The following is a 17,260-nucleotide window of genomic DNA, read 5'->3' on the forward strand; positions in this document are numbered from 1 at the left end:
TATTTACCTGGGTGGCAACTTTCAGAGATCTATGTACATGGACACCAAGATCCCTCTGCTCAACCACACTACCAAGTATCTGACCATTAATCCAGTACCCCATCTTCTTGTTACTCTTACCAAAGTGAATCACTTCACACTTAGCTACATTGAACTCCATTTGCCACCTTTCTGCCCAGCTCTGCAGCTTATCTATATTCCGCTGTAACCTGCCACATCCTTCCTCACTGTCAACAACTCCACCGACTTTCATATCATCTGCAAACTTGCTCACCCAACCTTCTAGCCCCTCCTCCAGGTCATTTATAAAAATGACAAACAGCAATGGTCCCAAAACAGATCCTTGCAGATCACCGCTAGTAGCTGCACTCCAAGATGAACCTTTACCATCAACTACTACCCTCTGTCTTCTTTCAGCCAGCCAATTCCTAATCCAAACCTCCAACTCACCCTCAATGCCATACCTCCATATTTTTTGCAGTAACCTATCATGGGGAACCTTATCAAACGCCTTACTAAAACCCATATACACCACATCTACCGCTTTACCCTCGTCCACCCCCTTAGTCACCTTCTCAAAGTATTCAATAAGGTTTGTGAGGCACGACCTGCCCTTCACAAAATCATGCTGACTATCCTTGATCACATTATTCCTATCCAGATGTTCATAAATCCTATCTCTTACAATTCTCTCTAAGACTTTGCCCACAACAGAAGTGAGACTCACCGGCCTATAGTTACTAGGGTTATCCTACTCCCCTTCTTGAACAAGGGAACCACATTTGCTATCCTCCAGTCTTCTGGCACTATTCCTGTAGACAACGAGGACATAAAAATCAAGGCCAATGGCTCTGCAATCTCCTCCCTTGCTTCCTAGAGAATCCTAGGATAAATGCCATCAGGCCCAGGGGACTTATCTATTTTCACCCTTTCCAGAATTTCCAACACCTCTTCCCTACATACCTCAAAGCCATCCATTCTAATTAATTGTGACTCAATATTCACATCGGCAACAATGTCCTGTTCCTGAGTGAATACTGACGAAAAGTATTCATTCAGTGTCGCCCCAATCTCTTCAGCCTCCACACGCAACTTCCCACTACTATCCTTGACTGGACCTATTCCTACCCTAGTCATTCTTTTATTCCTGACATACCTATAGAAAGCCTTTGGGTTTTCCCTAATCTTACCAACCAAGGACTTTTCATGTCCCCTCCTTGCTGCTCTTAGCTCTCTCTTTAGATCCTTCCTGGCTACCTTATAACTCTCCTGGCTACCTTATAACCTTATATACTCCTAACCAATCCAGTCTTTTGTTGTACATCAGGTCTACTTTCCAAGGAATCAGTCTGGTAAACATTTGATGCACTTCCTCCACTGACAGAACATACTTCTTCAGATAAGGAAACTAAAACTGCACACAATACTCCAGTATGGTCTCACCAAAGGCTTGTACAATTGCAGTTAAGACATGTTCCTGTACTCAAATCCTCTTGCTATGAAAGCCTTTCTCACCACCTGTTGCATCTACATGCTCACTTTCAGCAACTGCTGTAACAAGAACATGCTCAACCCCAATCTATCACCATTCAGATAATAGTCTGCCTTCCTGTTTCTGCTACCAAACCAGGTAACTTCATATTTATCCACATTATACTTCATCTGCCATGTACTGTTCCACTCACTCAATTTGTCCACATCACAATGAAGCATCTCTGCATCCTCCTCACATTTCACACACATACCAAGCTTTGTGTCATCTGCAAATGTGCAGATATTAAGTTTAGTTCCCTCATCTAAGTCATAGTGAATAGCTGGGGTCCAAGTACTGATCCCTCTGGCATCCCTTTGATCATTGGTTCGACTTGAAACATGGCCTGTTTATTCCTTTGTTTCCTGCCTGCAAACCAGTTTTCTATCCATGTCAGTAAATTACCACCACCCCCACGCACTTAAATTTTACGAATGTTAATTTCTGATTTGGGATTTTATCAAAAGTCTTCTGAAAATCTAAGTAAACCACATCCTTGGCTCCTCCTTATCAACTTTACAAGTTACATCCTCAAAAAATTCCGGTAGATTTGTCAAGCATAATTTATTTTTTATTTATTCTGTCTGATCCTGTCAGATTGAGCCTCGGTGATTTTGCTTTTGTACAAAGTGCCCAAGGTTACACCTTATGTTTTTTTTTTGGTAAAGACTTAACTTGTATCCATGTTACAATGAACATTTTCTGTTCATTGTAAGATTCAACTTCACAAAATATATCTGGTAAGTCAACACATTGCACTTGGTTTCAGCCATTTTTGTCCAAAGTAATTTAAATGACAATCTTCTGCCTGAAAATAATTCTTAATTTCCAATCTTTACCTTTAGGTATCTGTTCTCTGTTACCAGTGTCAATTCAGATACAAGTCAGCTGGTGACACAGAAATCACAACATATTTCTTTCTGTATAGCATTTGTTAACGATTCAATCTTGAGATATTATCAGTATGTTCAGATATGCTAGACACACATTAAGTGGAGCTTGAATCCAGACCTCCCATCTCAAAGGTAGGGACAATACCACTGTGCCACAAGATCCTGTTACTGTCTTCAAGCTCCTTCCACACACCAGTCTTCTCACGTGCAAAACCTACATGTTTGCTCTTTTTTTTATATACTCTGAGATGCTATTATGTACAACTGAGTGACTTTCCCACCACCAAAATCATTGTAACTTTTTTTTGCATTTTTTCCTTTAGCTATTAATTGCACCAGTAATCATCCATGAAGTCAATTAAATATTTACAAGCAAAGCCCATTATGGGCAATGTAGACCATCAAAAGTAAGGGGAAGCTATGTTGTTTGCCCTCTGTATCTACATAATCAATTAATTAATCAATTAGCCACAATCACATACCTAACTACTTGTTACATTAACATCAATGTTTTCCAATTTGCTATTGGGGCTTATCGTGTAATGGTACTGCCCCTATCTTTCAGTCAGAAGCCTTGGCTCAAATCCCACCTGTTCCGGAGCTCTGTAATAATGCTAGAACAAGTTCATTCAAAAATATCTACCAAATTGCTGACTTTCAAAGGTGCAACTTTCATATGGAGCTTCTTCACAAAAATATTATTTTAAAAAAGCTTCAAGAGAAGCAACTTAAATGTTACAAGGTGCACTCATAGTCATTAGTTGCTAAAGTGTTGTATACAGTGAAAGTCACAAATTCATAGGAGCAAGCCCTTCAGCAGTCATAGATTAAGCTTGCTGGTGTAAACACATTAAGGGAAGGTGTCTAGATATCTTACCTGGCCAGAGACCAGCTGGCTCGGGGAGATGTTAACAATTCCAGCTGAGTATCATCATTGATCTTCTGCACAGTGTTGACAGGACGTGGCTCGATTATGTGCTCCACAAGGTTGCCGTAGCAACTAATAATGAACAGGGAATCCACTACCGACTGTTTTGATTGATCTAAGAGTAAAATAGATATATATAAGTCTTGGGATCAAAAACAATAAAGTAATACTGTAATAAAGTAAAGGGCAGCATGGAGGCTCAGTGGTTAGCACTGCTGCCTAACAGTGCCAGGAACCCAGGTTTGATTCCAGTCTTGGGCTGTGTGGAGTTTGCACATTCTCCTTGTATCATGGGTTTCCTCCGGGTGCTCCGGTTTCCTCCCACAATCCAAAAATATGCAGGTTAAGTGAATTGGCCAAGCTAAATTGCCTGTAGTGTTCAAGGATGTGTAGGTTAAGTGCATTAGTCAGGGGTAAGTATAGAGTAGTAGGGTGAGGGAATGGGTCTGGAAGGGTTACTCTTCAGATGGTCAGTGTGGACTTGTTGGGCCAAATGGCCTGTTTCCACACTAGGCATTCTATGAATCTATGACTATAAACAATAAATATACTGTGAATGTCCAGAATTCTGCAGTTAAATTTCAGCCCCAAAAAGGTGTCTGAAATTAATTGCCTTTCAAAATATTCCAAGTGAACCTGTTTTGTTAAATATAATTTGTGCTTTTTGACCCTAACTAAAGCAGAAATTTAATTGGAAAGGGAACAGAAAAGGAAACACAACAGGTAAACACAGAAAGGAAACCGACTCTTCCAGTTTTTAAGAGATCAAAACAAACTTGAGGGTTGGAAACCAAAACTGTTGAGCTAACTGATCTGATGAAACGATAAAAAAGATACAGATCAGTCCAAATTGGGTAGTATCTGTTGATGAATTCACTGGTGCAGTAAAAACAAGATCAATAAGACTGAAAAAGACATTTCAGATCCAGATGTGAAGAAAGGTTGCTGCAGCTGTTTCTGTTACTGCAAGAAAACAATTGTCAATCTACTCTGAGTTGAGCAAGTCCTGCAGATGTATGCCGTTCAGGGGGAAGGCTGTGCCCATGCAATTCGGATTGGTTCTGTGCTGCTACAAGCTGCAGACGAGCAACTAGAAGTAAAGGAGAAGAAATTCCAGCATATCCGTTCAGCTTTTTGGAATAAGCAAAGTACTGATTGTATCCAACAAGAAAAAGCACTGTGCATAACATTGAATGTGATTCCAAGGTGGATGATATTTGCAAAAAATCTGGTGGGCATGAAGAATTACAATGTTAAAAAGCACACAACACCAGGTTATAGTCCAACAGGTTTATTTAGAAGTACAAGCGTTTGCAGCGCTGTTCTTTCACGATGGAACAGCACTTCGAAAGCTTGTACTTCCAAATAAACGTGTTGGACTCTAACCTAGTGTGTGTTATTTTTAGCTTTGTACACCCCAGTCCAACACTGGCACCTCCACATTAAATATTATAATGACAATGAATTTTGAGTTGTTTATTGGACTTGTAGTGTCATATAGTTGAATGTACTAGAAGATACATGTATTAATACAGAGGGCTGTTCGTTGCAGATAGAAAGAATCAAAATAGGTAACAGCCATTCACTGGTTTATTTCTCAGGCCAGTTTCTTGACTGATAGAACCAATATGCCTAGTTTAAAAATTTAAATGATGTTTAGCAATTAATTATCAGTCATCATTAACTGGTACAGATATTATCTAAATAACCTGTTCAGAGGTGCTATTACAGATCTCTGGAGCAGGTGGGACTTGAACCTGGGTCCCTGGTCAGAGGTCGGGACAAAACCACTGAATCAGAACATTAACTGGTATATTCTCTTTGATAATGGCTCTACCAAGGAGAGTTCACTTGTCAAGTAACCAGCACACTCCTCTCCTACAGTATAAATATCAATCATTGTAAATATTATCTTTTCTTAATTTGATGTTTCTTGTGAACTGTCCTCATGATAGCAAGACAAAAAATTTCAACAATATGGGTTGAATTTTACCAAAAAACACTTTGAGTGTCAATTTTGGCATGTTTCATGAAGCACTTATTTCCATGACCCTAGCAAGCGTCTCATGCTACACTTAGCAGCTCACCTCATTAGCTATGCACCATGCCTCTACAGCACCTTGCTTTTATTTTATTCTCACTGGAGACAAGGGAATCACTGGCTGGCCAGCATTCATTATCATCCATAGTTGCTTGTCCCTTGAGAAGGTGATAGTGAGCTGCCTTTTTGAACTGCTGCAGTCTGTGTGCTATAGGTAGACCAACAATACTGTTAGGCAAAGAATTCCTGCACTTTGGCCCAGTTACAGTGAAGGACCTGTAATAATCAGGATAGTGAGTGGCTTTGGGGGGAGCTTGCAGGTTGTTCTATTCCTATCTATCTGTCCCTTTGACCTACTGGATTGAAGTGGTTGTGAATTTTGAAGGTACTATTTAAGGTGCTTTGGCAAATTTTTGCAGTACATCTTGTAGATGGTACACATTACTGCTACTGAACATCATTAGTGGAGGGAGTGAATGTTTGTGGATGTGTTGCCAATCAAGTGGGCTGTTTTATAGTGGATGGTCAGAAGCTTCTTGAGTGTTGTTGGAGCTGCATTCATTCAGGCAAGTGGGGAGTATTCCATCACACTCCTGAGTTGTGCCTTGTCAACATGACAGGCTCTGGGGAACCACGAGTTGAGATACTTGCTGCACTATTCCCTAGCCTATGACCTGCTGTTGTGGTCAGTCGATTTATATGGTGTGTCCAGTTCAGTTTCTGGTCAATGGTAACCTCCAGGATGTTGACAGTCGGGGATGGTAATGCCAGTGAACATTAATAAGCAATAATTATATTGCCTTTTATTGGAGATGGTCATTGCCTGAAATTTGTCAGCCAAATCTGGATGTTGTTTCATTCGAATATGGATTTCTTCAATATCTGAGGAGTTACAAATAGTGCTGAACATTGTCCATTTAACAGTGAACATCCCCACTTCTGACCTTTTGATGGAGCAAGGTCATTGATGAAGCAGGTGAACATGGTTGAGCCGAGGACACTATCCTGAGGAACTCTTGCAGAGATGTCCTGGACCTGAGATAACTGACCTCAACAACCATCTCCCTCTGTATCAGGTACAACTTTCAATCAGTAGAGAGTTTGCCCCCAATATCCATTGATTCCAGTTTTGCCCAGGCTACTTGATATCAAGGGCAACAGGCAGATTAGTGAGGATAAGATCAAGTATGTCTTTCCCTCTGGTTAGTTCCCTCACCGCCTTCCAGAGACCCAGTCGAGGAGCCAACTAGTCACGCAGCTGCTAACACATTCTTAGTGTTGGAGGTTGAAATTCCTTACCCAGCGTACATTTTGTACACTTGTCACGCTTTAAATGTTGTTCAACTGGAGGAGTACTGATTCATCAGCTGATGGACAATGGTGTTCAGTAGGAGGTTTCATCATTTCCCCTTCCCCCCACCTCACCCCAGTTCCAAACTTCCAGCTCAGCTTTGTCCCCACAACTTGTCCTACCTGCCTATCTTCCTTTCCACCTATCCACTCCACCTTCCTCTTTGACCTATCACCTTCATCCCACCTCCATTCATCCATTGTACTCTTTGCTACCTTCCCCCACCCTCCTCCCTGATCTATCACCTTCATCCCCACCCCCACTCACCCATTGTACTCTATGCTACTTTCTCCCCACCCCCACCCTCCTCTCATTTATCTCTCCACCCTTCAGGCACTCTGCCTGTATTCCTGATGAAGGGCTTTTGCCCGAAACGTCGATTTTCCTAATCTTCGGATGCTGCCTGAACTGCTGTGCTTTTCCAGCACCACTCTAATCCAGAATCTGGTTTCCAGCATCTGCAGACATTGTTTTACCTGGTTTCATTGCCTATGTTTAACCTGATGCACGGAGAATGGAGTCAATGTTGAGGACTCCAAGGGCAACTCCCTCCAAACTCTAAACCACTGAGTGCCCAGCTCTTCTGGGTCTGTCCTGCTAGTGGGTCAGGACATATCTAGGGATGTGACAATAGTGTCTGGGAAGGTATAATTCTGTGATTATGACTATGTCAGACTCTGGCTTGACTAGTCTGTCAGACAGCTGTCCCAATTTTGGCACTAGCACCCAGCCGTTAATAAGGAGGACTTTGCAAGGTCAATCAAGCTGTTTTTGCCTTTGTTACTTCCAGTGCCTCAGTAGTTCAGATGGTCCTTCCGGTTACATTTCTCTGTTGAGAAGTTTTCGTGATTGACACAGCCAAGTAGCTTGTTAAGCCATTTCAGAGGGCAATTGAGTCAATCATATTGCTGTGGTTCTGGAGTGACATATAGGCCAAATCAGGTGAGATCGCAGATTTCCTTCTTTGAAGGACATTAGTGAACCAGATCACACTGTCATTCCTCTCACCATTGGGAGAGCAGAAATACTTATCATTGTTGGGACCTCATGGGAATCCTGGAGTCAGCACCATTTTTATGATAAGCATTGCCAACCAAATGTACAGAGAGGGGGGCATGGTTGACTTTTAATTGCAAATACAAATGCATATTCATAAATGGATTGCTATTTCAGACCAAGTTACACAGGCTACTCATCCTTAGCAACATCCCATCTTAGAATCTTGCCTAACGAAATGCTGTTCTTTCCCCAGTACCCAGTGGAACTTAACACCATCATATTGAACAAAGTGGGAGTATCACAAACTGGGAAACCTTCAAATGGTTGAAAATGTTCACTTTTATTCAGCAACAGCAAAAGTGAAGGGAAAAACCAAAGGCTGCATTTGCGTCTGGGAACAGGCAGGGACATCTTGCCTTTCAAGTAGCAACAAATCTACAGTCATAGATCATAAAGTTATATAGCATAGAAACAAACCCTTTCGTCTAACTCGTCCATGCCAAACAGACATCCTAAACTAATGTAGTCCCATTTGCCAGCATTTGGCCCATACTTCTGTAAACCCTTTCTATTCATATATCCATCCAGGTGCCTTTTAAATGTTGTAACTGTACCAACCTCCACCACTTTCCCTGGCAGCTTATTCCATACATGCACCACCCTCTCCATGAAAATGTTGCACCTTAGGTCCCTTTTATATCTTTCCCCTCTCACCTCAAACCTATTTCCCAGCCCTGGGAAAAGACCATGCCTATTTACCCTATCTATGCCACTCAGGATTTTATTAACTTCTATAAAGTCACCCCTCAGCTTCTGATGCTCCAGGGAAAATAGCCCCAGTCTATTCAGCTTCTTCCTATAGGTCAAACCCTTCAATTTTGGCAACATCCTTGTAAATCTTTTCTGAACCCTTTCAAGTTTCACATTTTTCCTACAGTAGGGAGACCAGGATTGCATGAAATACTCCAAAGGTGGCCTAACCAATGTCCTGTACAGCTGCAACATGACCTCCCAACTGCTATACTCAATTTTCTGACCAATAAAGGAAAGCATACCAAACGCCTTCTTCACTAACCTATCTACCTGCGACTCTACTTTCAAGGGACTACAAACCTGCATTCCAAGGTCTCTTTATTCAGCAACACACCCCAAGGCCTTACCATCAAATGTATAGTTCTGCCCTGCTGTGCCTTTCCAAAATGCAGCACCTCATTTATCTAAATTAAACTCCATCTGCCACTCCTCAGCTCATTGGCCCATCTGATCAAGGTCCCGTTGTACACTGAGGTAAAGGTAACCTTCTTCGCTGTTCACTACACCTCCAATTTTAGTGTCAACCGCAAACTTAGTGACCATACCTCCTATGTTCACATCCAAATCATTTATATAAATGATGAAAAGTAGTGGACTGAGCACCAATCCTTGTGGCACACCGCTGGTCACAGGCCTCCAGTCTGAAAAGCAACTTTGACCACCACCCTCTATCTTCTACTAGCCTGTTCTGTATCCAAATGGCAAGTTCTCCCTCCATCTCATGTGATCTAATCTTGCTAACCAGTCTATCATGAGGAACCTTGTTGAACACCTTACTGAAGTCCATATAGATCACGTCCACTGCTCTGCCCTGATCAATCCTCTTTGTTACTTCTTCAAAAAACTCAATCAACTTAATGAGACATGATTTCCTATACACAAAGCCATGTTGACTATCTCTAATCAGTCCATGCCTTTCCAAATAAATCGTGTCCCTCAGGATTCCCTTCAACAACATGCCCATCACCGATGCACCGATGTCAGGCTCATTTGTCGATCTTTCCCTGACTTTTCCTTCGCACATTTCTTAAATGGTGGCACAACATTAGCCAACCTCCAGTCTTCCGGCACCTCACCTATGGCTATCGATGATATCAATATCTTAGCAAGGGGCCCAGTTATTGCTTTCTCCACTTCCTGCAGAATTCTCAGGTACACCTGATCAGGTCCCAGGGATTTATCCACCTTTATGTGTTTTCAGATGTCCAGCCCCTCCTCCTCTGTAATATGGACATTTTTGAAGATGTTGCTATTTATTTCCCCACATTCGATATCTTCCATATCCTTCTCCATAGTAAACACTGATGCAAAATACTTATTTAGTATCTCATCCATCTCCTGCGGTTCCACAAATAAGTGGCATTGCTGATCTTTAAGGGTCCCTATTCACTCCCTAGTTACTTTTTTGTCTTTAATGTAATTGTAGAATCCCTTTGGACTCTCCTTAACCCTATTTACTAAAGATATTTCATGTCACCCTTTCGCCCTTCTAATTTCCTTAAGTATCTTCCAATTACACTTATACCCTTCTAGGGATTCACTCGAACCCTTCTATCTACACTTGACATATGATTCCTTCTTCTTCTTGACCAAAACCTCAATTTATCTAGTCATCCAGCATTCCCTACTCCAACAGCCTTGCCCTTCACTTTAACAGGAACATACTGTCTCTAGATTCACATTATCTCATTTTTGAATGCTTCTTGATTTTCAGCTGTCCCTTTACCTGAGAACATCTGTCCCCAATCAGCTTTTGAAAGTTTTTGCCTAATACCGTCAAAATTAGCCTTCCCTCCAATTTAGAACTTCAACTTTTGGATCTGGTCTATCCTTTTCCATCACTATTTCAAAATGATAGAATTATGGTTGCTGGCCCCAAAGTGCCCCCCCACTGACACCTCAGTTACCTGCCCTGTCTTACTTCCCAAGAGTAGGTCTGGTTTTGCACTTTCTCTAGTAGGTACATCCACATACTAAATCAGAAAATTTTCTTTTTGTACACTAAACATATTCCACTCCATCTAAGTCCTTAATGCTATGGTAGTCCCAGTCTATGTTTGGAAAATTTAAATCCCCTACCATAACCATGATGTTATTCTCACAGATAACTGAAATCTCCTTACAAATTTTTTTCTCAATTTCCTGCTGATAATCCCAATAAGGTGATCATCCTTTTCTTATTTCTCAGCTCCACCCAAATAACTTCCCTGGACATATTCCCAGGAATATCCTTCGTAAGTACAGCAGTAATATTATCCTTAATCAAAAAAACAAGTACAGTTAATGAGTGGTCATTGCTTCCAGATCACATCTATTGGAGCCAATGTCAATTAAGTCCTGGCTATACCTGACACTGCGGTGCTTGATATTGCACAAGGCAATATTCCTCCTGCTCAGTTTCCTCATCTTCCTCCTCACATCTCCCTTTTCCTGTTCCAGTTGCGATAGCACAGTACACTAGAATAATGTGACAAACTCTGTCTGGACTGTATCGCAAGATCCCTCCCAACACTGATCCAAGCATGAGAATGTTGAGAATCTCATTTTTCTGATCTTGCTTTATGTTCCTAACAAAATTTGCCAATATCCAAATTGTTCAGGAGCTGGGAAAGTTCTTTCAGCAATAATCAAGGCAGAGTTGAAGGAGTTTGTAACCAGATGGGATCATTAAAATCTCAGTTAATTTGCAAACTTAGTTTTCATCTACACTTGGTAGTTAGTTTATAATCAACCATAAGTTGCCTGTTCATTGTATTTAATTTATGCCAATTCTGGTTGTTTGGGTGCGGGAATAGAGTATATTTAGTATTTGCTTTGCTAGGTTTTGTACAGTTAAAAACCTTTCTGTTTAAGCTGTGGTATCTTCTGGCTTTAGCCTTGTAGAAAATAACTGGGATTTAGAATTTTATCTACTTTATTCAAATGTTATATCTCTGCTGAAATCACAGCAATATTCAAGATCCAAAAAATGTAACTTGCATACAACACAACCTTTTTAGGGAGGTCATGCTTGACAAACTTGTTAGTATTCTTTGAAGAGGTGACAAGTAGGTTAGACCAGGGAAACCCGGTGGATGTGGTCTATCTAGACTTCCAAAAGGCCTTTGATAAGGTGCCACACGGGAGGTTGCTGAGCAAGGTGAGGGCCCATGGTGTTCGAAGTGAGCTACTGGGATGCATTGAGGATTGGCTGTCTGACAGAAGGCAGAGAGATGGGATAAAAGGTTATTTTTCGGAATGGCAGCCGGTGACAAGCGGTGTCCCGCAGGGTTCAGTGTTGGGGCCACAGCTGTTCACATTATATATTAATGATCTGGATGAAGGGACTGGGGGCATTCTAGCGAAGTTTGCAGATGATACAAAGTTAGGTGGACAGGCAGGTAGTACTGAGGAAGTGGGGAGGCTACAGAAGGATCTAGACAGTTTGGGAGAGTGGTCCAGGAAATGGCTGATGGAACTCAACGTGAACAAATGCGAGGTCTTGCACTTTGGCAAAAAGAATAAAAGCACAGACAACTTTCTAAACGGTGAGAAAATTCATAAAGCCAAAGTACAAAGGGATCTGGGAGTGCTAGTCGAGGATTCTCTAAAGGTCAACATGCAGGTTGAGTCTGTGATTAAGAAAGCGAATGCAATGTTGTCACTTATCACAAGAGGGTTGGAATATAAAAGCACCGTTGTGCTACTGAGACTTTATAAAGCTCTGGTTAGGCCCCATTTGGAGTACTGTGTCCAGTTTTGGTCCCCACACCTCAGGAAGGACATACTGGCACTGGAACATGTCCAGCGGAGATTCACACGGATGATCCCTGGAATGGTTGGTCTAACATATGAGGAATGGCTGAGGATCCTGGGATTGTATTCATTGGAGTTTAGAAGATTAAGGGGAGACATAATAGAGACATAAGAGATAATACATGGCTTGGAAAGGGTGGACGCTAGGAAATTGTTTCCGTTAGGTGAGGAGATTAGGACCTGTGGACACAGCCTTAGAATTAGAGGGGGTAAATTCAGAACAGAAATGCGGAGACATTTCTTCAGCCAGAGAGTGGTGGGCCTGTGGAATTCATTGCCGCAGAGTGCAGTGGAGGCCGGGACGCTAAATGTCTTCAAGGCAGAGATTGATAGATTCTTGTTGTCTCGAGGAATTAAGGGCTATGGGGAGAATGCAGGTAAGTGGAGTTGAAATGCCCATCAGCCATGATTGAATGGCGGAGTGGACTCGATGGGCCGAATGGCCTTACTTCCACTCCTATGTCTTATGGTCTTATGGTTAAAAACCCTCTACCAAACAGGTGCTTGACACTTTTACAGGTTTTAGATTTCAAACATTATAAGATAGTTCATGACTTAATTTTTCTCTGAGTGATGCCACATGGGAAGAGATACCTTTTTGTACTGGTCTCTTATCACCTGATGGCTGCTTCGTAATTTGCTCTACCCATTATCAAATTATTTTATTCCATTTGATAGTATCCTGTATTACAGATCCCATGCATTTCCTAGTTTTCACATTATGATATGTATTGCGGCTCTGGAGACAGACATTGCTTCTGTTCCAAGATAGGTATTCGATCAAAGCACTGCATGTATTGCCAGACTCAGTTATGAATGGCAGTGCACAATTTAGCAACTAATAGAGATGGAGGTTCCCCAAATATTCTCATCTTCAATGAACAGGGAATATACACTTACAACCATCTACCACCAGAAGTGCTAAGTTGATGATCCCTTGCAGGCTACTCTTGAGATTGTCACCATTTTAAATGTCTACCTTCAACAGTTCAACTCACTGCATAAGCTGTGACTGAACAATTTAAGGCTCTGGATACAGCCCTTATAGTGACCTGGCTATAGTACTGAAGAGCCACACCCCCAGCCAAGATGTTGCAGTACAGCTAGAATATTTGCATATACTAAATATTGTGGGAATTTTCCAAATGTGTTCTGCCCATTAAAGACAAGACAAATTCAATCTGACTAATAACTATCGAATTAATCTGCTCTTGTTCATCGCAAATGTAACAGGGAGAAGTACCACAGGAAGCCTTCACTGTGTTACTGAAGTCTACTGAAAAACAGCACTTGCCAAGCCTTCACAAATACTAGTACAAACCTTAATATTCTGGTAAAGTCTAGGAAGAAGTATCATGCCATGACAAAAGTGTTTGTGTCCATAATCAATGTTCAGTTTGGATTCTGCCAAGATCATTGGGCTGCTGACCTCAACACAGTCTTGATCCAAACATGGTCAAAAGAGCTGAATTTCCAAAGGTAAAACAAGAGTGACTGCCCTAGACATCACGGCCACATGTGATTAATGAAGTATCGAGGAGCCCTCACAAAATTGACATTAATGAGAATCAGGGTGTAAATTCCATTGGTTGGAGTTGTAGCAAGCACAAGGAAGATTTTGGGCTAATCATCCCGTCATAATTACAGAAGGATTATAGGGTAATCCAGCAGCTTTGTCAATGCCGTTTCTTTCATCATAAGATTAGATGTGGGGCTGAATACTGATGATTGAGCAGCAACACATTTGTGACTCCTCAGATACTGAGGTAGGCCATGCACACCTGCAGCAAGCTGTGGATGACATTCAGATTTGGGCTTTTTTCAATTATTCTGTTCACAGAATGTGCACATCGCTAGCTGGGTCAGTATTTGTTCACCATTGCGAATGGCTCTTGAGAAGGTGGCATTGAGCTGCACTCTTGAACTCCTCCAGTCCGATGTGGGTAGGAGAAAGTGGTGTTAGAAGGGAGTTCCAGGTCTTTGACCCAGCAACAAGAAAGAAAAGATAATAAAGTTCCACGTCAGGATAGTGTTGGGTTGGAAGGGAATATGAGGGTGACGATATCCTCATGCAACTGTTGGCCTTGTCCTGCTAAAAATGATAAGTAGCAAGTAATAGTCATGACCAGGCAATAACCATCTCCAAAAAGTGAGAATCTAACCTCTGCCCCTTGACATTCAATGGCGTTTCCATTGATAAATATCCTCAATCTCAATCTCCTGGGGGCTACCATTACCCAGAAATTGAACTGGACCAGCCGTTTAAATACTTTAGCTAGAAAAGCAGATCAGAGGCTAGGAATTTTGTAGTAACTAACTTACCTCTTCCTTCGCTGTTCATCATCTACAAGTCAGGAATTTGTCTGACTAAATAAAGATCCAACAACACTCAAGAACCTTGACACCAGGACAATGCAACCCACTTGACTGTCACCCCATCCTCCAAATGAAATACTCACATCCTCTGCCTCAGGTGGGTCATCTACTGATGATTTTCTAATTCCAGATATAGAGTTGTGAGTGCAAGCAGAAGAAGAAAGATTCCTGAGTGTGTTCAGTTTCCCAGAGTTTGCCTTTGATGAGCTAATGTGATCAGGTTTGGATTGCTAAACCAAATTTAGGCAGAGTTCACGCATATACTTTTCTGGTCAGGGTTTTATCTCAGCAATCACAGCTTCAAAATTCCAACATACCGATCATTTGGTCACTATGACACATATGCACCCAACTCTCCTCAATTATCCTTTAATTAAGAAATAACCACTACACCTTCCCTAATTCCATTTGGTCTCTGGCATCCTTGCCAGACCCTCCTAGATGACAGCAAGAATGGTGATGATTATGAGCCAGTGGCCTTGGCCCAGATCTTTCTTCTACCTGGTTAGAGGGAGCATAGGGAGAAAGCAAAAGTGCAGATTTAAACTGTAAAACAACACTATACAATCTGTTTGTTCGTTTCTGTTGAGGCTAGGGCACTTGGTAGTCTCCTTGCTTTTCAAAAATATGCCATGGTATCTTTCTTACACTCACTTCAACAGCCATGGTTTGGCATTTTAGCATCTCCAATAATACAGTACTCTCAGAATTGCACTACTAAGGAATGTCAGTCTACAGAAGTAAGTTTTGTAGTGACACTTGAAGAAAATTTCAACAAGCTAAAGATAATTTTCTATCTCATTAACCAGAGTTACTAAGGTCAAATGTAGTAATGGCCCACACACACAGACAGGTCACAGTTTCAGTTCCCGGAGTGTGCTACAATTGGTCTTCGGAATAGTTGGGTGGAGGGCAGAGAGTGATAGTCAGCATATGTGGAAAACTACATGGGCAATGTACTCCTGATGGATGATGAAGTACCTTCAAAAGTGAAGAGAAACAGTTTGGGGAAATAACTTATTGAGTTGCAATTACTTAAAAAAACAAAAGTGATTTCCTTCATCCAAAGCTCAGCCTGATTTACTGAATGAGATCCATCAGAAATGCTTAAAAGCTGTATGGTATACTTACCTTTCTCCCGCTTTAGGCCTGGATTGGCTATTAACCAGGATCGTGATGAAGAAAAAGTGGCAGCAACACAAAATTCTCCACCAGCAGCCTTGCTCGGAGAAATCTGTGGGGCTGATCTGGACTTGCTTTTACTGAAAAACAACAATAAAGACTTCATAAAATTGCTGGCACTCAATTTCATTTCTCCCACCTACCTGCTCTCAAACAATCTCCCAGTCACATGCCCTGTTGCACAGCAACATTTCAATCAGATGAACAGCTAAAAGTTCAAATACTAAGCTGTTGCTGCTGAGCATGAAGAACAATTTGAGATGGTCACCTCATCAATGGGACAAATAATTTGTCGGCAGAGAATAAAATTTCTGATGATCATTTAACAAGGCATCATTGTTGTACAAAAGGACAATTGGACAGTTATTCATTCATTAACTGAAAACTCATAGCCAAACTCACTGCACTATAATTGGAAATATTCCTATTGCTTGATTAGATTATCAAGGGTAGAACTATTTCAAGGAATGCTCACCAAGATCCAGAAAGAATTGTAATGATGAAAATTCCACATTATTTTGGAGCTGTGTATAAGTAATCCCAAAGAAACATTTTCTGAATTTCCATTATTGTAAATTTTTTGAGCTAAGCTAATACTCCAACTGAAACATACATATAAAGTATCAGTTATGCTGAAATAAACATACAAACTTAAAACAGAGCTTAAGTCTATTATATTTCATTGTTAAAAATCACACAGCACCAGGTTATAGTCCAACAGGTTTAATTGGAAACACACTAGCTTTCGGAGCGACGCTCCCGAAAGCTAGTGTGTTTCCAGTTAAACCTGTTGGACTATAACCTGGTGTTGTGTGATTTTTAACTTTGTACACCCCAGTCCAACACCGGCATCTCCAAATCATTATATTTCATGAATGCATACACCAGAATCATACAGGGGCCTGAACAACATGGATGATGACAAGATTTGTGGCAGATTTGCATACAACATCGGTTAAGCCTAGTTCACTGTTGGGAGTAACTTGCTGCATCATTTATGCATCTGTTGAGGGAAGCTTCTCACCAGGCAGCAGTGAGTTACCTATTAATGAGTAATTATTGCTTGATAATTAACAACATTAACTGCACATCTTGCCTCAGTAACATACAGCTTCTTACCTTATGAAACACACTGAACAAACTAGATGCTGAGATTTCTTGACTGGGAAGTCAGAGAGGGTATCTGGTGTCTTAAATTCACCGTTGACACAAAAAGCCTCCCTGCTGCTTACCACAAAACAGCATCTCAGAATACAATCCATGGACATCAGTTGCATGCAATCCTCATTCATTAACATTGGCATCTGAGATTTGTCAACACCTCAAGACCTCTCCAATCCACTTGTGGGAT

General features: G+C 41.3%; 1 protein-coding gene across 4 annotated transcripts in view; it reads right to left on the minus strand.

Moving 5' to 3' along the window:
• bcas3 (BCAS3 microtubule associated cell migration factor) overlaps positions 1 to 17,260 on the minus strand; it is a 1,192,206-nt gene that overhangs the window by 529,865 nt on the left and 645,081 nt on the right. For all 4 annotated transcript variants that reach the window (XM_072590043.1, XM_072590044.1, XM_072590042.1 and 1 more), the window contains 2 exons: positions 15,859 to 15,989; positions 3,302 to 3,467 (listed from right to left, as the gene is read on the minus strand). In XM_072590043.1, the coding sequence (XP_072446144.1) occupies positions 3,302 to 3,467; positions 15,859 to 15,989 (297 nt within the window). The remainder of the gene's footprint in view (positions 1 to 3,301; positions 3,468 to 15,858; positions 15,990 to 17,260) is intronic.

Source organism: Chiloscyllium punctatum, chromosome 19, assembly GCF_047496795.1.
Source record: "Chiloscyllium punctatum isolate Juve2018m chromosome 19, sChiPun1.3, whole genome shotgun sequence".
Lineage (NCBI taxonomy): Eukaryota > Metazoa > Chordata > Chondrichthyes > Orectolobiformes > Hemiscylliidae > Chiloscyllium > Chiloscyllium punctatum.